This window comes from Sturnira hondurensis, unplaced genomic scaffold (genome assembly GCF_014824575.4).
Source record: "Sturnira hondurensis isolate 20B ecotype Veracruz unplaced genomic scaffold, ASM1482457v3 Scaffold0004136, whole genome shotgun sequence".
Taxonomy (NCBI): Eukaryota; Metazoa; Chordata; class Mammalia; order Chiroptera; family Phyllostomidae; genus Sturnira; species Sturnira hondurensis.
The window spans coordinates 13,757,469-13,780,225 of record NW_028076767.1 but is presented as its reverse complement, the minus strand read 5'-3'; the positions used below and the strand labels follow the sequence as shown (position 1 = coordinate 13,780,225).

Below are 22,757 nucleotides of genomic sequence, written 5' to 3'. Positions count from 1 at the left end.
CCTTCCTTAAGTATTTATAGTTAAAAATACAAAAAGACACAGTTTAGTCCATTCATTCTTGAGATAAGGAATCTGGAGCCCAGAGGTTATATAATACTAGAAGAGGCTAAATTAGCACCTTACAGTGCATTTTCACTAAATGTTAATCTAATCCATGAACATCTAGTAATGATGATAGGCTTTTATCCTCCCCTGGGCTTGTAAAATATGCTAAGCATGCATTTTGTGTGTGTTGAATTAAATGTTGAGTACTGTGAAAGGACACAAATACATGAGATGGGGCTTTATATTCTTGGAGCACATTCCAGTAGGCAGAGATTCCTGTTTTTGTATTTGGAGGAAATGGTTTCTCATGTAATAGGAAATTTTATATTTGGAGAAAATTATTGCCATGTAATGCCTTGCACATGGCTTTTCTTTTAAATATTTTTTGCGTGTAGAGATGATTCTTTTTACTTTTCTTATCTAGAGAATTTTAAAAGTTTGCTTTGAACTAAGGATGTCCAACCTTTTGGCATCTCTGGGCCACACTGGAAGAAGGGTTGTCTTGGGCCACATTACATACACAAACACTACGTTTTAAGTACATTTATGATTTTGTGTTAGGCCACATTCATAGCCATCCTGGGCTGCAGGTTGGACACCCCTGGGAGCATATGTATTTTTAAATCCAAAGGTAGTAGGAAGACAGGCTTTCTTTTTTTTTTTTTTTTAAATTCTCATTTGAGGACTTTTTTGGTCCTCTTCATTGCTTTTAGAGAGGAAGGGAGAGAGAGAAACATTGATGTGAGGGAAAAGCATCGATTGGTGGCCTCCTGTGTGCGCCCAGACCAGGGAGCAGACCCGCTACCTAGGCATGTGTTCTACTAACCTTTTGGCTAGGAGACGACATTTCAACCAACTGAGACACACTAGCCAGGGCAGGGAGACAGGCTTTTTGTCTGGTTTTAGAATGATTGTCAAGTTGAAGTTACAGTCTAAATTAGAAATTTTTATAAAAATGATAGGTAAAATATTAACTTTTGCTGTATATACATATGTATTTACCTTCCATAATAAGAAGTGTGGTATGGTCCTTTGACACCTCTCCATTAACCACTGTTTCTCCAGGGGTAGGTATTAGTAGTACTTAGTTTCACTATGAGTTTCATTCTGAATAAATGAGTGATGTGTGGGGTACTGTTATGGGCACCTGGGATACTTCAGGCACACAAAGATCTCTCCCCTTGTGAGGCTTATATTATGATGAGGTCATAACAGTGAATGTGTTTTTTTTAATTTTTAAACCTATGCTCTACTTCATGTGCATCCCAATTCGCTATCATGAAGTTTTTTGTCTTGTTCATCTACATGGTGATAATGATCACCATTAGTGCCAGCTATAGTGGTTGCCAATTAATAGAATGGGGCTGAAATTGTAAGTAGATATGGTTGGCAAGATGATATATTTATAGATAGGGTCTCAGAGAATGGTATTGAATCTAAATTGTGTTCTGTTTAAAAATTAGCCATGGTTAAGGCTATCAGTAAAAAACAAATGGTGACTAATTTCTAAAAGGACCAGTTCGTTTTATGTGATTGAATACAGTAGGAGTAAGGAGAGCCATACTCCCTTGCCCTGAGGAATTTTCACATTACTTATTTAATTTGGAATTATTTTAGTACTTGAGTACTTTTAAGCTTTTGCCCTCGTTCGTACTATCCCTCTTAAAGTAAACACACTTACATTTATTTTTTAATATCTAAGTAAACCCATGGTTGAATTATGGGGAAACCTTTGTAACTAGAATTAACATGTGAAAACAACTCTAATGAGTAATTCAGTTACTTTCTTTCCAGTCTATCTTAATTAATTTTTAATCTCCTTTTAAATAGGCATTCTATTGGAGATACCAAAGTTCCATTTTGTCTTCAGTCCTGTGTAAAACCTTTGAAATATGCCATTGCTGTTAATGATCTTGGAACAGAATATGTACATCGATATGTTGGAAAAGAGCCAAGTGGATTAAGATTCAACAAACTGTTTTTAAATGAAGATGGTAAGAATTACATAAAAGTAGGTCGGAAAAAGAAATATCTTTCTTTCCTGTGTAAACCTACGTAGTTATTTTTTTCATTTTTTAAGAAAATTAAAAGCATTCATACTTTTATTTTTCACAGAATTCTGTAAAACTTATAGAGATGGTTTAATCACCTACTTTTAGAAATGGTTATTTTAGGTATTTTGTACCTCTAGAAAGTGGAATAAGGAGATGGGGTCAGGGAGTAAGATTTTCACTTTATGATCACCTATAGGGCAATATCTTATAGTAAAACCTCACAGTGTCTGATAGTTGCTTTAAGATAATTCAGTGGAGTCTTGCTGGGAGTGCTGGATGTGATTATTACTATATGTTGGTAATTTTTGAAGCTAAAGGATAGATGCATGAGTGTTTATATGCTATTCTTTCTGTTTTTGTGTACTGCATATATTTGAAAACTTCCATAACAAGTTTTTAATGGTGGCCCTGGTTGAGATAGTGGTTTGCTTTTTCTGTTTCATAACACTTAATAGTTGAAAGAAACATCTTGCATTAAATAGTTGGACAACTAAATAAGCCTTATTACTTCATAGTGATCCTTAAGAAAAGGGAGGGCAAAGGTAGTTAATACTTTTAATCTGATCGTTGGTGTTTTGAATCTACATGCAAAACCTATGGATTTATTTTTATTTTTTAATCTTTCAGGCATATGCTAGGTTCCTCATTTTGTGATAAGTTAAGATAGAGTTGAAGAAAGCAAGAGTGAAGGAATCCAGTAGTTGCAGTAGTGATTTGAAGAAATATGCTTTTGTATTTTTTCTTACTGCTGGATAAAAAATGAAATGTTATTTATAGTCATTTTTTAGTGAAGTTATAAGGTATTTTCTTATGTTTCTTTTCCCATTTATTTGAGAGCATTATATTTTATTCTTTTATCTTAATATTTCTGTCCCTATGCTACTGATGCTATGTTTGTCTTTATGAAGATTACCATAAAGTAGCAACTTCAGTAAGCATATTACATGCAGGAGTACTTTATTTTTCTAATTTACTAACATCAAGATTTAATATGGAAAGAAATATTTTTGCTCTAACAAGATTAAACATTTTACAAGAAAAATTAGTATTTTCCTACATAAGGCCAAAGAGAATAATCTGGGTGGTTTTGGTGAATTGATTGATTTTGAAAATCATATTTTAAGAAAAAAATTAAGAAATGTAAGACTTTGAATATGAAGAAGTATTTTAGAAACAAATAAATTGGGCTTGGGGTAAATGAACTTAACTGTTGTAAAATATTTTTTACCAGGGGCATTTGTGATTTTTGAAATTATAATTTATTGACACAGTATCTATAAGAAAAAAATAATGATAAGAACTCAAGGAACATAGCACTGGTTTATAATATCTGAAATAGAAAATATAACATGAGATTTTGGCTTTATTCTTTGGCCTTTTCAGTCCTGAGCCAGGAATTTTGAAGTAATAAAAATTTGGAGGCCTCACTATACCATTCCTGAGTTCTGCTTAGGCTCTGTGCTCTAAAGTCTGGTTTTAGACTGGCTCCAGCAAAAAACAATTTATAGGTTTTTTTCATATTTAAAATGTCAAGGGTAGATTTACCGTGAAACTATATACTTTGTGTGTGTGCCTATGTGACTATGCATCTAGCACTTTAAAATTTTTAAAAACATGTATTGTCCTACCTTTATAAAATTGCAAGATTAATATCACTATAATGACTAGGTAAAGAAATTATAGTAGCTATTCTTTTAATATCAGTAGTTTTCAAATACTTTATAGCATATAAAGTTTTAATCCTTTGGCAGGTAGTTGGCTGATATTTTTCTATTGTAAATGAAGAAATAAGTTACTTGATGGAGGTGCAATTTGGAAACCCCCATCGCCTAGTGAAGTCTTTTTCTACCTTGTAATGGAAATTAGGTTAATCAACACATTTTTGTAGTCTTGTTCCCCTGTATTGTTAACAGGTATAGAGGGTGTATATGGCCTTTGATTCTTGGAGTGACTTACCTTGGTAATACAATGATGCATGGAAAAAGAGACAAACTCAAGCATCGCATACTGCTAATTATAAGTGTGTAATTGACAGAAGCCAAGATATATATATTGGTTTATAAGTGTAGCAGGTTGGGAAATGAAGAGGAGTTGAATTAATATGCATGAGGATGATAGGACTGAATTTTATAGAAATAATGATGTTTGAGTGGTTGTAAGTGGGCATTGCAGGATTAAACCAAATAGAGAATTGTATTTTAATTTTTATATGGTTGTATAAAATTCCAGTATAATACCAAAAACAAACATCCATATTAAACTGAACATTAATACTTTCTAATATTTAGTATATGTATTGGTTTTGACATAGCCTCAAAGAATATGAACTTTTTAAAGTTCATATTCTTACAATTTGAAAATATAATATGGAAGAACTACGTGCATGTTATTGCCTTGGAGCAAGAATAAATGCATAACATTAGTTTTGTGTATTCTAGTTTAAAATATGCCCATAAAATTTAAATGTTGCCTATGTCCATTCTGTCATTATTCTGTGCTAATATTTGTCATTAAATAGTAGCCTTTATTATTTAGGTTAAGTGTTACTACTGCTGTCACAAATATTTTTAATTAAAATTTCTAAATTAAATCCTTCATTTTTCCCCTCCTTATGGCAGGGCAAGAAAAAAGGTAGATTTTACAATCATAAGTTTTAATACGAGGTTTTATACTTCATTAAATGCTGGTGTTGGGTTATAATATCTCTGGTGTACTTCCAAGCATTCAGATGGCTGGCTTTTGAGCCAAAGGTAGAGGAGCAGTCTCTTAGATCTGAAATTGATCTGTCATGACATGAAATGTTTTAGTGTTCTTTGAAAGATCTTGACTGTAGCTTCTGTAGTTGCTGAATATTTATTATTTAGAAAAATTAAATGTCCACATGTATGTGGTACCATTCAGAATATACACATTAGCTGCCGCCTAGGCCCATAGAGCAGTGATTTTCAACCTTTGCATCTTATGGTATATGTAAACTAATAACTAAAATTCTGTGGCATAGCAAAAAATACATTTTTTACTTATTTGACTAAAAAATAGGTGTAACTTTGATTCATTCCCACTGGGTAGCAGCTGTTGTGTTGGCTGTTGTCATTTTTTTTTAATTTGACAATCTAAGGGGGGGAAAAGTTCAGTGCCCTTGACTAAATAGTCAGGTATTGCATGTTTTAAAAATTCTTGCAGCACTGAATTTCACTGCATTGAAAATCACTGCGCTAGAGTATAAACCTGATAATGTCAAAAAATGAAAGGACAGTTACATGAATATCTATACAGTAACAAAACTAATTTAGCACAGCTGGATTTCCACATCCTACTCTCTGTCTGCATGTGGTTTTTCTTTTCAGTGGGTAAAATTTTTTAAAAATGTTTGTTTCTTGGCTTACTCTTGCCATGTACTATTTTTATGTGACGGTAATTGCTCTCATTGTATGTGATCTCGGAGAAAGCAAACTTTTCTTTGTATTATTTGGAATGGGAGAAATCTTATCGTAACACTCAGATATTACACTAAGTTTTATTTTAACTTTTGGAACTAGTTATTATAATGGGTAACCCAAAATGTACAGGGTTCAAAGCATAGCTATTGAGGGAAACTGTTAGACTGTCAGTTACTCAATTTTACCCTTTTAGCCCTTGCCCCAAACCCAGACAGTTCACTTCCCTGTATTTTGAGCTGCTGTTCCAGCGCTAGAGCTCCAAGTGAATCTAAGTAAATCTGCATGCAGGTCTTTTAAGAGGGAACTGTCTGGCATTCCAGCAGCCCTCCATTTTAGCTATAATCTCCACTGGTTTTCACAGACAGAAGTTATAAGGATTTCTCTTCCTGGCACTGGAACCCTGGGCTGGGGAGCTTGGTGTGGGGCTGGGACCCTTCAATTTTCGGAGGCACCTCTGAAGCTGAAGTAGCCCTCTTGATTTTTAACCTCCACACATGGGTGTGGGGACCAACCAGTTCAAGTCTCCACCTCTCATAGCAGTCTTGATTTGCCTTCTGGAACTGTGTATCCTTAGTTATAGGACTTCTGCTCAGCTAGACTTCAGGCGGTTCTCAGTAATGGTTATGCTATAGTTTAGTTTTAATTTCGATCTGATCATTGGAGGGTGCCAGTACCATTTACCATTTACCTACTCTACCATTTTGACCGAATCCTCTAAGGATTATGACTTAACTAAGGTGTTGATGCTATTATTACTCCTAGTTTACAGATGGGAAAATTGAGGCTCAGTGAAGATTAATTATTTGTCCATGGTCAAATAGCTAAAAAAAAAGCAGAATTAGGAAATTTGGATATGCTCTTATACTACTAATTAGTGCCTTTCTGTCCACGAATCTTTGTTTGCCTATATAATTATTATAGCAGCTTCCTGGAGGTATATTACTGGTTTGATGTGCAAGTGAGTTTAAATGTATTCTTCCACACTCCTTCCCCAACTCCCAAAAGAACTGTAACAATGGCTTACATAAAGAAATAAATATACCTTCATGGGAAGAACCTATACGTCACAGAAAATGGTATCAGGTATTTGAAATAATGCTGTTGCTTTTATATGTTACAGATAAGCCACATAATCCTATGGTAAATGCTGGAGCAATTGTTGTGACTTCATTAATAAAGGTAAAATGTTGACATTTCTTTTTAACCTAGTAATTTTTTTTAATAACTAAGGCATAAAGGTGTATTTTGAATTATGTAGAACTGTCTAAAGGTTTCTTTTGGTGTTAACAAATTAATGTATGGTGTAAAATTAAGATATTTATATAAAAATAAATGAAGTAATTTCAAGGGCAAAATTAAAAATAGATGACTCATTGTAAATTTCAACAGTTACTCTTGAGCTGAACATCTGGCAAAAAGTCAAAAAGAAATCTCTACTAAACAATAGGCACAGACGTTTTTCTTTTTAAAGTTTTGATTTTTCTTTCTCTTCCTTTTGGCTCTCTTAGAATGAACAGATGTAAACAGAGTTAAAAACATTTACTGTTTAATGTTTGTCATCAACATATGTAAGAACAAGTTGTTCTGGTACTTTGTGTTAAGACAAAGTACATTTACCCTTGAATATTTCAAGACTTTTTTTAGATTTTCATAAATTTTAATTATGATTTTCATTTGAATTTGTTTTATTTGTTTTACTTCAGTCATATAATAACTAAAATAAAGAGGATTTACTCCAATTATTAAGTTATATTATTTTTCTTATGCTTTGGTTTGCATTGTATATTTTGGATTTTTTTTAAGTGCCTGGTTTACCTTAATAATTGGAAGCTCTCATGTTTGAAATAAGTACTTGAAAATGGTTTTGTTGTGTGATGCTATTTAGATTTTAATTTCTAATTATTAATTTTAGTTATATTCAAGTAAATTTTATTTGCATTTGGAACATTTATATACTTTGTTTAGTGAATCTGTGCCTGTTTATTCCAAGCTTGAGAAAAAAATCCATGGCTTTGTAGATGCATTACTAAGGATGGGATATCCTGGTTAGATAAAGAATGTTTGAATATAAATTATGCCCTTGGCCCAATTAATAAAAATTCATTTGCTTTAAATACTATAAATCCTCTGCTAATTTTCGTGAATTTTGTATGTTCATAAGAAACTGCCTTTACAGTAGAAGACTACTATCTTAAGAATGTGTATGTTTAGCTGTTATTTTAGGGAAAATGCTTCAAAGCTATTGACCCACTTAATCCTTGTAACTCTGGTAAGGTAGATATTATATTATAACCAAGTATTTTTTAATGTAACTAATTTTAATAAGCAATAGATATTGAAATTTTTCCATTATAATATCTAGTTATGACTTTTACATAAGAAAAAACTTGTCATTTTGAGGTGAAAATAAACTAATTGTTTATTGTAGAAAATTGGAATATGAATATGTGCTGGGCACAGTCCTGCCATCAAGTGGCTTACATGATAATATAGAGTATATAGCAAGTAAACGGGCCCTTAAAATGAAATGCAATAAATACTGCAATATAAGTTTTATTAATAATTGTTAGATTTGAACAAGTAACTTAAACTAGAGATAAGCAAAGTTATACTAATACAATGTACGTGTTAATAATGCTTGATGAGAAAACCGTGAGAATGTTTCTGAACCATTTTTAGATTTTCCCCCCAAAAACATTCACATACCATAATTTTATATACATTTTTGGGAGTTCCCAGACCCTTTGAAATCAGTCCATGGATACTAGTTTAAGAACTCTTACACTGGAGAAAGATTAACATGGCACAATAGTATTTTCAAGAAAGGGCATATGTGAATGATTAATAGAAGCCTTCTTCAACTGCATGCAGTTACAACCATCTTCTGTTTAATGACTTAATGGGTGTAATATACCACACTGAAATACTGCATGTGGGAAATGCATGTCTGGTCATATCACACTGTCACTTCATTGGTTTTACTTACCATCTTCATTCATAGTCTGTAACTGTACATTGAGCCATATTAATATGAGCACTTAGAAACTTAAAAAAAAACACATATACAAGTGTGGTTTGGTATCCAACAGTGCAAAAATTTAACTGAGTCATCTTTGTATTTACAAATTTGATCAGTGATTCTAAATTTACTGGAAATGAGCCTTTGGGGTATGGTTCATATTTAAGATCACTTTCTTTGCATTTTTATTTTGATTTGTTTTTAGAAGGTGTTTCATAGGGTTTCTGTGTATGTGTGTGTTTTTATCTAAATCTTAGAGGGGTAAGCCTGATACACCTTTGTAGAACTGACTGCCCCAGTGTATCAGTGTAATACTGTTCTTACACTTAAAAAAGAATTCACGACTCATAATTAATTGTATGTGGTCTCTGCAAGTTATATGATCATACCATATTTATGAATTGGTAATTTAAATTGAGATAACCTGTAGCTGAAAGGGTCTTCAAGCCCAGCCCTCTCACTTTATATAGATGCAGTGAGGAAACTAAGACTGAATAGGTTCTAACTGCAACAGAATCGGGCTTGAGGTAAATCTCCTGATTTTTCTGTTTGCTGTTTCTCTTAATTACATCTTTGATTTTACCTGGCATGGTTATATTGTCCAAGAAGCAGGAATTTTATTTTCTGAATTGTAATGTATACAAAACATACAAATTTATTGACTTTAAAAAGTCACATCTAATTTTTGGTGGTGCATATAGACATTCTTGAGACTTAGTCAGTATTTAATATTTGTAAGACCCAGTCCTTTTCTCATGGAGCTTGCATTGAGTACCCAGAGTTTGGGTATTTTACCATGGCTACTGGATATGAATTCTTTTTTTTTTTAACTCTTTTAGTTAATGACCTTAAAGCTATATTTTTCTTTCAAAATTCAAGACTTTATTATGGTGCTATTAAAATATTCTCTCCATGTTACTTCCCCTCCCACACACACAAAATTAAGTAGAGTCTTTAGTAAGACTCTTTATATTATAATTTTGTAGTATTGATATTTTCTCCTTGTAGGATTGGTGGTGATCCTCAGGAAATGGGGGAAGAGGCAGAGCAAATGTTCAAAAGGATTAGCAGATTGTGGAAAAAAAGGAGGATTTGGACAGAAGGAACCTGTTGCATAAATTCTTAACTACTAATCTTATAGGAAACCACCAATATATAAAAATTTAAACAAAGCTACATAGGTAAATACATTAATGAAAGAAATGTCATTTTGTACATAAAATGCACATAACTTTAAAAATGAAGGTACAATACTTCTTTTTTTCTATGGTAGCTACTAAATTAAAGGAATACTTTTGATGCATTTTGTATTTGATGATGATAATGTGGTTATTGATTTTAAAGGAAAGAGGAAAAATAAATTTGAAAGGAGCACAGTTATTTTGGATGAAATAGCAGTATCCTTGTGTAATTTTTTTCTTTCTAATAGTAAAAATTTCACTAGTTTAAAAGTTAGGTCTGGTGATAACTGGAGCATTAGGGTATGAAAATGGGGATAACATATTACAAGATTATTACCACACTTCTGCTTTTCACTTTAATTTTATTTTTTAAGATTTTATTTTATTTTTTATAGACACAGGGGAAGGAAGGAGAGAAACATCAATGTATGGTTGCCTCTCATATAACCCCTACTGGGGATCTGTCCCACAACCCAGGCATGTGCCCTGATTGGGAATCAAACCAGAGACCCTTTGGTTCACGGGCCTGCACTCAATCCACTGAGCTACACCAGCCAGGGCTTCTGCTTTTTTATTTTAAAAGTAAAGAAGTTACTTTTCTTGTTGTTTATGTATATGTATTTTAGTGGTAGTTTCCAGTTTTTGTCACTTGAAGAAGTTCATTTTTTTAATCAGAAGTATTTTTTTTATTTAAAAAAAATTATAGTTTTTTTTTCTTCTGTCTCTTAAAACAATTTAATCATGCTCCATGAAAATCAAGACAATTTAATATGTATGTGATGCTCAGTTTGGTTGTGTTAGCAATAACTCGTGAGACTTGCATGTAAGCCACATTTTAGGGTAGTTTGTGGCTCTGGGGAGCAATGGATGATGCCTTGAACTTGCTGGTATTCATAAGAAAATATTACATTGGTTTATTCACTTCATGTTTATATCAGTTGATGTATTTGAGATTTCTTTTAAATGAAATTAGACAATTTCTTGGCAACAGAATTCACTTTTCTGTTGCTTTATTTTTATGGTTAATTACCTGTAACATTTATTGTAATCCTCCAAGTATCTAAGCATTTTGTATGTCAAAATTAAACTGAGAGTATTTTATCAAATTTTCAGTTGGATCTTTTTGTCTCTTATGCCTCTTTTTTCTGTCATCTATAATTGTCGCTTGGCTTTTATATCTCCATACTATATGATTGGAGTCGAGTGATTTGCATACAAAAACTGATTAATACAGTGACTTTAAGTCATTTTTATATTAAATTCATCCCTGTTAACAATGATATTTTCACCTTTTAAAATGTGTAATACATGGTTCGATTTATGAGTGTGTTGTAAAAGCAGATTGTTAAAAACACTCCAGTAATATATAGTTATATTTTTATTAGCCAGTGTTAAAACTCTCTGCTTCTTTATCAAATTTCATTCATAAAATTTTCTTCAAAGGAATGTAAGTTTTTTAACCTGGTAGGTATGTTTATAGGAAATAAGTATATATAATTTTCTAATCTCAGGGACTGATTGCTACTCTTTTCAAAAAAGCCAACACTTTGCTTTTTAAAAGTGATTAGAAATTTAGTAAAGATATTTTGTCTATTTTATTTTTTTAAAGTTTTTCTGTTGTATCTACTGTAACTTTTTCAAGATTAAAATAACACTACATATATTAATGCTGCACAGTGATTTAAAGCTGGGATAAACATATATCCAGAAGTATAAATTTTTTTTCCAGGAGAAAAAGTGGCATTGATAGTTTTAGACTATTAGTTTCTAAATCTCAGTTTTCACATATGCATTTTTTAAAGCTAATCTGCCTTTAGTCCAGACTTCCTCCCATTTTCCAGAAAAAAAGCCATACATCTTACGTGTCCAAAATTTTACTGTGGTGCACTGTTTCGAGTTCTAAAAACCTCTTGGGCACCATCGAAAGAGAACATTTTGAAATAGTGGAGCCAATGATATTGAGGATGTGAGTCACTGTAATGACTAGGAACAGGTCCTCCTGTATACCAGGATATTTCTAGTTTTTTTTATTCAGCAAAATGGAAAGAGGATTTAATCAAGTTGCTACTTTCAGTGGCAGCCTTAAACATAATTTTTGAAGATTATTGTGTTATATGTAATGATACACACGTGGAAAATACTGAGTGACACTGCTGATAATAAGACCTTTTCTATTTCCATCTATTCATCTACTGTCAGCAGTATGTCTCAACTTGTACATCTATAAAAATTAAATATAGTGAGAGAAACTATACTCATTCTAGTGATAAAAAATACCTGTTGATACATGAACTAATTAAAAATCAATTACTGTTTTTAGGAGAAAGAAAATATTTTCAAGGAACAATTTTGTAAATTACCCTGAGAAATTATTAGCAAGTAAACTTTCTTACTTTAATGTTTCGTGAAGATTTTCAAATATACACGAAATAAACAGTAATATAACCAGCCCCCATGTACCTAATCCCATCTTTAATTTTCGCATTTGTTTCTTCACACTGCTGCACCTTGCTACTTGATAATGATAGATTTTCTTTAACAGTTCATATTTTTGCTTTTTTGAGGGTATTTATTCTAGTTTATTTTGTATGTGTATTTTTCCCTAACATCTTTGCAAATAAACTTTACACAGTAACTTTTTCAAAATTAAAATAGTATGACTTATTATAATGATTGTTAGATTCCGTGTATCCCTGAGGTACATGAAATCTTTCCAAGAGATACTGGGGCAAACATATTTACACACTTAAGTTAAATGCTATTTCCAGGATAGATAATAAGAACAAACATTAATCAAGTGCTTTTACATTTAAATGGGGAAGTTTTGGAGAGACTTGACAACATAGTCATTCAAATAATTTTGTTTGCCTAGAACATTTCAAGTAGCTTACCCAAATTTGTATGATAGGCATGGTTAAATATCAATGGTCTCTTTAAAAATAGCATAGAACCAAAACTTACTCATACTTGAATTCAGTAAGGTACAAAGATCATGAATGTGACCATAGTCTAGAATTGAAACAGTTTTTTGTTTTTTATTAAACACAACAGCTAAATAGAGAAAGCTTATATTAATTTTAGGGCACAATTTAGGTCAGAGAATGAAAGTTCAGTATAACTTGTTTTATGTTGATTAATTGTATAATCAGTAATTATTCATGTGCATCACAATGCAAATGCTGACATCCTTTTCCAAAAGAGTTGTTTTTTTTTTTCTTTTGTGCTTTTTCGAAGGTTGAAAAGGTTTTTGTGGTTTAAATGTTGTTACATATTTTACAGCATTAGGATCTATGGAATATTTTGACAACTGCAACAGTTCAATGAAGTTGGTAATTTCTTCTTTTAATTATTTTTCATTGAACAGCTTTGGAGTTACATTTCTACATTTTTATTTCTGGTGTATTATAAGGAAAGAAAACGTAAAATATATCCAAGGATGCTTTAGAGAAAATATATAATGATTATAATATGGCTGTAGCTAAATTGTCCTTATCTTGTTTAAGCTTTGTTAATACCTAATTTTGATGAAATAGTGTGGTATTCTTTCTAGCAACTGACTGTGTGATTGCATATCCTTTCCCTAAATAGTTGATTTGTAAGGTTTCACAGATTATCAGCCACATTCTAATTCACTTACAAAGTGGAGAATGAACCTGGCTTTTATTCAGTCAAATAATATTCTGATCGAGGTTTCACCCCATAATAAAATTTTAAATGTTTTTTTTATTTTTTGAGAGTAAAATTGAAAGTTTTCATTTTTAAAACTATAGTTTTGAAATTATTTTAAACCTATTTTAAAAGTTAGAGATGTATTGTTTCTCTTGGGTGCATATCACCAATTAATACGTTTGATTTCAGATCTACAACTTACTGCTTTGTAAACTTCGCTGAGGTAAAATGAAACCATTTGGCTACTTGAACTGATCTACATTACATAGGTTTTGCCTACTGACATTTGCAGTAGCTAACATGTCAGAAATAGAGGTGATGAAACAATACATCTTCCATATTCTGAATTGGAATAATGCTAAATACAAGTGTAATTATTTTTAGAGACTATGAAGTGTGTTTTTTTTTGTTTAAGTTGTGTTATATAACAAGTGATATATTAAAACTAGAGCTTTCTCTCTACTAGAGAAATCTATCCCAGAATATTTGCATATACTAGAATTATAAAAGATTAATTTTGCAACATAACTCATTTTTCTAACTCTAATACTGGTTTAAGGTTATTCTAAAAATATAAGTAAATTGTTCTTAATTTAAACCATAATATACATATTAATTTTTTCTAAGGGTAAAACTTTATTTTAAGTCTTTTTAAACTATGAAATTAAATAAGTAACATTTTCTAGCACATTATCTCGTCTTATGAAAGATAAGGGGATTTTGGAGTAACTTGTATTTAAAATTCTATAACTTTGGATTGGGTAAAGTTATACTTAAAATAAAGCATTCCCTTTATAATTCAGATCCATTCTCAACATAATGGGCATTAATGAAAAATATATATATAGTTTATTAAATATTAAGTTACTTTAGAAGTATTTCCTAGATTTTAAAGTACTAATGTGCAGAATATTGTAATGATAGTTTGAAATTTCGATGTTTTTTCATTTAAAGCTTAACTGTGATGGTGCCTTTATTAATGTTTTTATGTCTCATTTCTTTGCAGCAAGGAGTGAATAATGCTGAAAAATTTGACTATGTAAGTGCAATATATAGAGTTCAGTTTTCATGCTACATTGTATATTTGTTATTTGATATTTAGACTTTTTAATTTTGTTTTATAGGTGATGCAGTTTTTGAATAAGATGGCTGGTAATGAATATGTTGGATTCAGTAATGCAACGTGAGTCTGCTTTATGACTTAGGTTTTTATAATGGATCATTCTTCTTTAAAAAATCTAGAGTATAGAGTTTTATTTTAAATACTGCTTTGTTATTCCATTTATATGCACACATTGTGTTTAGAATTAACACAATTCTTCCTTGTTAGTTCTAGGTCTTATTTCAGTGCGTAAATTCTTACTTAAAATTTGGTCATTAGAAGGAAATGATTTCTAAATTACCTGGGGTGGGAAGTGGGCACACTTAAAATGCTTTATGTATTTTTGATAAACTTCTTGTGGGTAATCATAGAATTAGAAGGGGCCCCCAGGTTTACTTCAAGTTATTAGCACTTAATTTTATGTCTATCTATAATACCTGTCTTGCTTCTCATCTTAATCTCTCTATGCCTGGCTAAATTGACTTTTACACCAATTTTTTACTTTGAAATTTTGAAGTCTACAGGAAAGTTAAAAGAATAAACAAGTGTCTGGATAGCTTTCACTTATGTTTCTGATTAATATTTTGTCTCATTTGCTTTTTTTATTAATCTATCTAGAAAGGTAGTTAAAAATACATGTATCTCTCCATGCACATATATACATGTTTGTGTGTAAGGTTTTTTTTCCTGAACTGTTTGAAATTAAGTTGTAGATATCATGGCACTTCACTCTTAAATAACATAGCACAGGTATCCTAAGAATAAAGGCATGCTCCTACATAACTTAGTATAATACCAGCAGTGTCTTTTTGTTTGTTTTTGAGGGAAATTTGTCTTTATTTGAACATGATATGATTATCTACAGAGATAACACAAAAGCCTATAGTCATTGGAAAAAAATAGGAGTTTAGGAAGGTGGCTGGATATAAAATTGACATAAAAAGTTAGTATCTAAAATGTATACTAGAAAAAATCTGTAAGTTACTTTGAAACAAATCTAAGATGATTTGTAAAACCATACACAGAAGTCCTGCTCACACAAAGACCTTGAAGAAAGACAAAATACATGAATGGATATCTGGTGTTCATAAATAGGGAAACATAATCGCATGAAAATATAAATCCTTTCCAAATAGATCTCTAGGTTTAATGTAATTCCCTTCAGAATTACAACAGGGTTTTCATGAACTTGACCTGAATTCCAGCATACATAGAGAAAAATCAAAGGACTGAGAATAGCTGTGAATATTCTAAAGATGAATATGGGAGAGGAAGATTTGTCTGCGTGTGTCGGGTCTTATCATGAAGCTGTAGTAATTAATTAAGACTGTGTGATGATGGTAGGAAACTTGACTTGGGATGGTGAACACAGTTCAATATACAGGTGATGTATTATACAGAATTTTGTATCCCTGAAACCTGTAAGTTTATTCACCAATGTTAGTCTCTGTGGGATAGCTTAACCAAACCACAGTTGAATGACCAGTTGATGAGTGGCAGAGATGAGGTGAAACATCATTAGTTGGAGGAGAGACTATTCAATAAATGGAACTAGAAAAGCTGGTCGTCCGTTTTACTTTCTTCTCTCTGGGAAATGGAAGACCAGCTTTCCCAGTTTCAGTAACACTGTTAAGAACATTAACATTAATTTAAAAATATGATGTTAATCAATATATAAATGTCCCCAAATTACCTCTAAATATGTATTATGGCCTTTTTTTCCTCTTGGGACTCATTAAGGTTTCTTTTGTCTTTCAAAGTACAACGGTCCCCCTGCCTTAGTCCCTTGCTTTTAAAAATATTTATCAAATGGCTTGTTGTGAAGTATGCCAACTAGTTGTTTTCTAGAGCAGGAATTAAGTAACTTTTTCTGTAAAGGACCAGAGAATAAATATTTTGGTCTTGCAGTATCTGTTACAACTACTCAGTTGTTTTAGTAGGAAAGTAGCCATAGACAATATGAGGCTATGTTCCAAAAACCTTATTTATAAAAACAGGCAGCAGGTTGGATCTGGCCCAGGAGCTGTAATGGATATTCCCTATTTTTAATAGGTCTGGTTGTTTCCTTTTGATTAGATAAAGCTTACACACTTTTGGAATGAATATTAATTAGATGATGCTTTGTATATTTCAGAGAGCAAAAATTTTTAGGTTGTCTGCCTTACCGACTTTTATTCATCAGCCTAAGTATCTTTCCCAGGAAGTTTTTCAGTAATCTCATCTTTCCCCTCTTCTGTGTTCTCATATTACCATATTTTATTGAACTTAGTCTATATCTGTCTTTGCCCCATCATTACCATCAGACTCTGACCTCCTTAAGTCCTGGATAGAGTGTCTTCCAATTCATTTCTTTAATCCTGTTACCTGGCAGATATTAGGCACTTGATAGACTTTTTGGTAGACAGAACTATGTGCTAGGGACTGATAATTGTTCAGTGGTTAGTCCTTTATTTATACAGTTCCTTTTTTCAGTAGCCTTCTGGACACTTGTAGGTTGAGCTCTCAAATAGTATTCAAATTTGTGGAATTAAATCTAAGTCAGAACTCTCTTTCTTCCAAAACTCTTTGTTCTAGGGATCTTGTTGGTTGATAACACCATTCTTTCTGTAGACTTTGTTAGATACCTAGGCTTTGTAACAGACTTCACAGTTTTCTCTTTTTTCCCATTTGATATGAAGACTTGCCCAGCTGCTCTCATATTTGATCATACCTCTCCTTCCATGTCTATCACCACTACCTAAGTTCCGGCTAATTCTCTAGTAGTCACCTAATAACGTCATTCTTCCTTTTTTTACCACTTTCCCAAGCTGATGTCAGAGCTAACCTTCTAAAATGTAGAGCTGAAAAGGTAACTTGTTTGAAAGCCTTTAAGCTTTCATTTTGTTGGTATTTGGAGCTATTACATTTTTCAGCATTTATCAGTCTTGATAATTTGGGTGTAGTCTCCTTTGTTAGTTTGATGATTCTTCACTCTTCTCCATGAATCTCATTTCCCAGGTATGTCAGAATACTTCCTATTCTTGACTGAAATCCTGTATTTTATACGTTTATAACTTTGTTCATGATGATGAATAGGCTTCCACCTGAAGTCTGTTAAGCCAATGACTGCTGTAAGGCCCGTTTCATGTATACATCTCTCAGTGAAATTTCCATGGAATCCCTTAGTTGGAATTGACTGTTTTATTGTACTTTTGAGGTAGCCAGAAGATTCTGCATTTTTTAGTATATTTTAATGGTGGAATATTTGGTAATTTATTATTATTTTCTTTATTCACAAAATATGAAGATTAGAAAGGTCCTGGTTCATTTTAACACTTTTATTGCTGAGAAAATTAAGATGGAAAGAATTATCACTTTAATTACTTGCCCGAGGCCACATAGCCAGCAAGCCTGTTGACAGAACTGAGACTGGAACCAGCAATCTTCTTGACTATTAACTCAGTGTTCTTTATACTGCACTTGGATATACAGATTAAACTATAGAACCATACTTTTACAGAAAATAAAGCAAATTTTCTTTTCTTCTAGGTTTCAGTCTGAAAGAGAAAGTGGAGATCGAAATTTTGCAATAGGATATTACTTAAAAGAAAAAAAGGTTTTTAAATGTTGTTTCTATTTCTTTACTTAATAAAATACATGGACATACATGCTAAGAACTCAACAATAGATTTTAAGCAACTACCTATTACTACTTAAGGTTCACAAGTTTTTGCCAAACAACCTTGAGTTAATAGTATCAGAAATGTTAATATTAAATTGATTTGTATCTGGCAGTATTCAGTATTTGACTAGTTATACTAATACAGATTTGGCAGAAGGACCCACCCATTTATTCAAAAGTGTAATTGCCTGACTGTTGTTAAATATATTTGATTTTTTAAAAATTTTAGTGGCTGGTCCAGTAACTTGGTTTATGAATTTGAATCAGTTTATTTTTGTAGTTAAACTAGTGTCTAGAAATCTATATATTATGTAGTTTTGCTTTATTATTCTTTATTATTTCGTGTTTATACCCTTTTATAGGTAATGTGCTATTTTGCTCTTGATTAAAATAAAACACGTGTATTTTAAATTTAATCTTGTATCTTTTACTTATGTGCATATGTTTTTTCCTTTGTTTCTGCTTTTAATTGCCTTTCTATTTTTTCAGTGCTTTCCAGAAGGTACAGACATGGTTGGTATATTAGACTTCTATTTCCAGGTAATTTACTTTAAATGTATGAAATATGTATATAAATAAATGTGTGTATCACATTTTGCAGAATATAGGTATCTCTGAAATCTTTAGGTAAAAAAAATATGCATTAAGGAAATCTCATATCTGTATCTCCTAAAAAGTTATAACTTGGAATATAATAGGGAGAATTTTTATTTATATAAACATATTATATGTAAGAAGAGTCAAAAATAACGTAAAGTTCCAAAAATTGGCTTCTTACTATAAAATGAACTCTTTGTAGCTTTTAAATTTTGTTTGGAGGAATTATTTATCAGAGGGTTCATAGTGTTTTAAAGTTGCAGTTTCTCAGTTTATTTCTGCAGTGTCACATAGTGGTTCTCTTTGAAGTTAGAGTTGCAAGCTTATACTCTCTACATATTTCAGGAGGAGGGGCCACTTATAATCTGCTGTCTATAGACTTCAGTTTAAGACAATCTTCCTGAACTTGCCTCCCCACCCCCATACTTTTCAGTTCAGTTCATGTTTACAACTTGAATACCGTTAATGCCTCGGATGGGTCTGTAATATGAAGCTACATAGTAACAAATTGTTAATTTCTACTTTAGTTTGTATTTGCCTGTCTTTATTTTTAAAGGAGTTTTAATTTTAACCTTTTCTAATCTTAAGGAATATGTAAGAGTGGTTGTCATGAAGTAGATTTGATAGTAATCCAGGTCAGAGTTTGTCACCTGTCCAATGTGAAGAGCTATAAATTGTGAATCTGGATTATCAATGTAAAGGTCTACCTTGGCCACTTTTGAGCTATCTGACCTAATTTCAGTTACTGAGCTCATTTCATTTTCTGTGGCATATTCTTGACCTAACTTTCTGCACTGAAAAGAACATAAAATAATTTGTGTGAAATTTCTTTGAAACTATGTAGTGTCATATTTACTTTTTATCCAGTAGTCTTTATTATTTCCCCTAACCCATGTGAATTTCTTCAATATGTTAAAGTTCTTTTGCTTTGATATACATAATTAACTTGGGCTATTACAGCTTACGTGCTACTAAATCCGTGAAATTTCTACACTTCAATGCATAAATCAAGAAACAGCCATAGAAGCCTTACTTTTTTGTAGAGGGTCTGCGTCTAACTGAATGTTCATCAGAGTTTCAGGAACATACTCACACTGGGATTTGTCAAACTAGGAGTGTATTACCTTATGACAAACAAAATCTTAATTAATACTAACTATAAAGTAAGAAATGATTCTTGGAATTTAAATCTCATTTCTTTTACAAAGCTTTTTATGAATAAATCAACTTTAAGTCTTTGTTGTATGGGTCAACATAGTAAGTAGATTCTGTAGTTTTAGGGAAATTGGGAAGAAGTTTTAAAATAAATAGACAAAAATGAAAGTCAGTAAAAAAATGGCATCCAGTGATTTATTTAATTCACTGTGGTTGACTAGTTTTTCTTCTTGCTGACTTCAAACCCCTTTGTGCCTCTTGTATGTAGACCTTGAAGTGTGAATGAGGAAAGTTTGTAAGTTGAGATCTCAGTCTTTTCTTTCTCTTCCCCATTCCTACATTCTCTTTCTCCTCTACTTTTCCCCCATTTTGGTTGCTGATAATGAATAATAAAATAGTTTTAGTTTTATGGGAAAATTGGGGTTTGGTATAATAGACTATTTCCATCAGTTTGATTATATTTAAATACAAAAATTTCATTCTACATTGTAATTGAACTTTGCTTTTTTCATTCATTATAGTATATCAAGCACCCATAGTCTATATCAAATAAATATTTGAATGTTAATAGATGGTTTAAAAAGGAACATTTTGCTGTAGGCCCACAGAATATCCCAGCTTGAGCTGTCTTCAATTTTCTTTCACCTAGTCCTTTACCAATATGGGGATGCTGAGCTTCGTTATAGGTGAAATGTCAAACAATTAAAATTTTTTTTCTGAAGTGGCAATTTCTCACATTGATGCTATTTATTGTACTGATGTTATGTTGCTTTCTCTAAAAAAATATATGATGGTTCCTTTTTCCCTGTTGGGTTAATAATTACATTTGTGTAATTTGTGCTTTCTTACAGAAAGCATTAAATATTAAGCAACTTTGAGTATCACATGGGACATTTACAAATATTAGTGCTCAGGGCCTGGCTTTTCCTATTCTAGTTTTGCCATTAAAAGACTGAATAACTGGTCAACTCAGGATAAACCTTAAAGGGGCTAGAACTTTGTTCAAATCAAAAATCTTGATTATCTTAGAATTCAGCTGTAATACTAAAAATAATATGAGGCTAAGTTTTCTGAATTGGTTTTTGCTTCCTTTTAGCTGTGTTCCATTGAAGTAACTTGTGAATCAGCTAGTGTGATGGCTGCAACACTGGCAAACGGTGGTTTCTGCCCTATTACTGGTGAAAGGGTATTGAGCCCTGAAGCAGTTCGAAATACATTGAGTTTGATGCATTCCTGTGGCATGTATGATTTCTCAGGGCAGTTTGCTTTCCATGTAAGTTATTGTTGAATCTTAATTTTCTCTGGCAAGAAACTAGTCTGGACTAGCTTTTTTAAATGCAGTTTGAACTTTGCTTTTAAAATTATACAGTAATTTTTGAGAGAGAGGCGTGTTTTCAAGTTTAATTTGTTACCGCCAGATGTTCTTAACAACTTGAAGTTTTGTTTATAGAACCTCATCACTTCTTTTAAGACATTCCAATGTATAAGGTTAGTATAGACTTTACTTTTACTTGTTAATACTTAGCATTATGCAGTATATGCAGAACTCAAGAATTCCTTAAGTTTAGAAAGAGTGCATAATTGTAATATTTAGCATTTTGGGTTAAAGCCATAGATCGGGAGTGTCAAACTCATTTTCACCAGGGGCCACATCAGCCTTCCAAACCTTCAAAGGGCCAAAATAATTTTAGGACTGTACAAATGTAACTACTCCTTAACTGTTAAGGAATGCAATTACTTTCGGCTGTTTGAAGGCTATTGTGGCCTTCAAAAAGGAAAAACAGTTATAAAACAGGATATATTTAAATACAGAAAAAATCTGAAAGATGTATTTTAAGAAATTAAGTAGACTGCATCTAAATCATGGGACTATGTTTTTATCTTATTCTTTTTGACTATATTTTCTAATTGTTTTATAATAAACATGTTACTTTTAAGTACAAACATTACTTCCAAAAATATTTTATGACTAAAAACAATGAGAAATTTTATCTTCTTAAAAGATTTTAAGATTTTTCCAGTGAAAATGCCTGTGACACCCCTGCCGTAGATGTTTTAAAAGACTTAAAGTATATTAAAGCTAAAACTTAAAAATATATTGCTTTAAGCTCTGTTGTTCATTAGCCACTTATGAAATGTATCGATTTATTTTATTCTGCTTATGTCATGAGCAAATGCCCTAATATTTTTTATTTTGAAAAATTTAAAACAGATAAACAGATTTAATGTTATGTATCACTCAACTTTAATAATTATCAATACATGGCCAGTTTTGTTTCATCTGTATATACACCTGCTTCACCCACCCCTGCCATAGTTCAGTCTGTAATTCCTAGTGATAAGGGCTCTTGAATCCACAGTGCCATTCTTACATGTTAAAAAAATAAATTTACTTTTAATATCATCATAATATTTAGCTAATGTTCAGATCATCTGGATTGTCTTATAAATTACTATTTTACAGTTTGACTTGGCTGCAAATAATGCCTTACATTATGATTGTTTATGTCTTCCCTTATTTTTCTTCTTTAATCTATGTTCTTCCCCCCTTGACCTCTTTTTCTTATTTTTGGTTGGAAAAAAACTAGGTCATTTATTCTATATAGTTTCTCATAGTCTAGATTTTGCTTATACATTCCACTGTCCCTTGTATTCCCTGTAAATTGGTAGGTCCCATTTAGGTAAGTTTTTTGTTTTGCTTAGTTTTGTGCAAGGTCACTTCTAGCAAGAGAAACTCAAAGTCTGAATGTTGATTGAGTTATTAAAGAACATTCCCATGATAATAATTTTGTATTTTATCATAATCATTGTCAAGTTTTGTATAATATAAAGGT

General features: G+C 31.7%; 1 protein-coding gene across 3 annotated transcripts in view; it reads left to right on the top strand.

Annotated features, from left to right (window-relative positions):
- GLS (glutaminase) overlaps positions 1-22,757 on the top strand; it is a 75,274-nt gene that overhangs the window by 20,017 nt on the left and 32,500 nt on the right. For all 3 annotated transcript variants that reach the window (XM_037043744.1, XM_037043746.1, XM_037043747.1), the window contains exons 6-12: positions 1,876-2,039; positions 6,660-6,718; positions 14,415-14,447; positions 14,533-14,591; positions 18,039-18,105; positions 18,661-18,711; positions 21,020-21,196. In XM_037043744.1, coding sequence (XP_036899639.1) covers positions 1,876-2,039; positions 6,660-6,718; positions 14,415-14,447; positions 14,533-14,591; positions 18,039-18,105; positions 18,661-18,711; positions 21,020-21,196 — 610 coding nt within the window. The remainder of the gene's footprint in view (positions 1-1,875; positions 2,040-6,659; positions 6,719-14,414; positions 14,448-14,532; positions 14,592-18,038; positions 18,106-18,660; positions 18,712-21,019; positions 21,197-22,757) is intronic.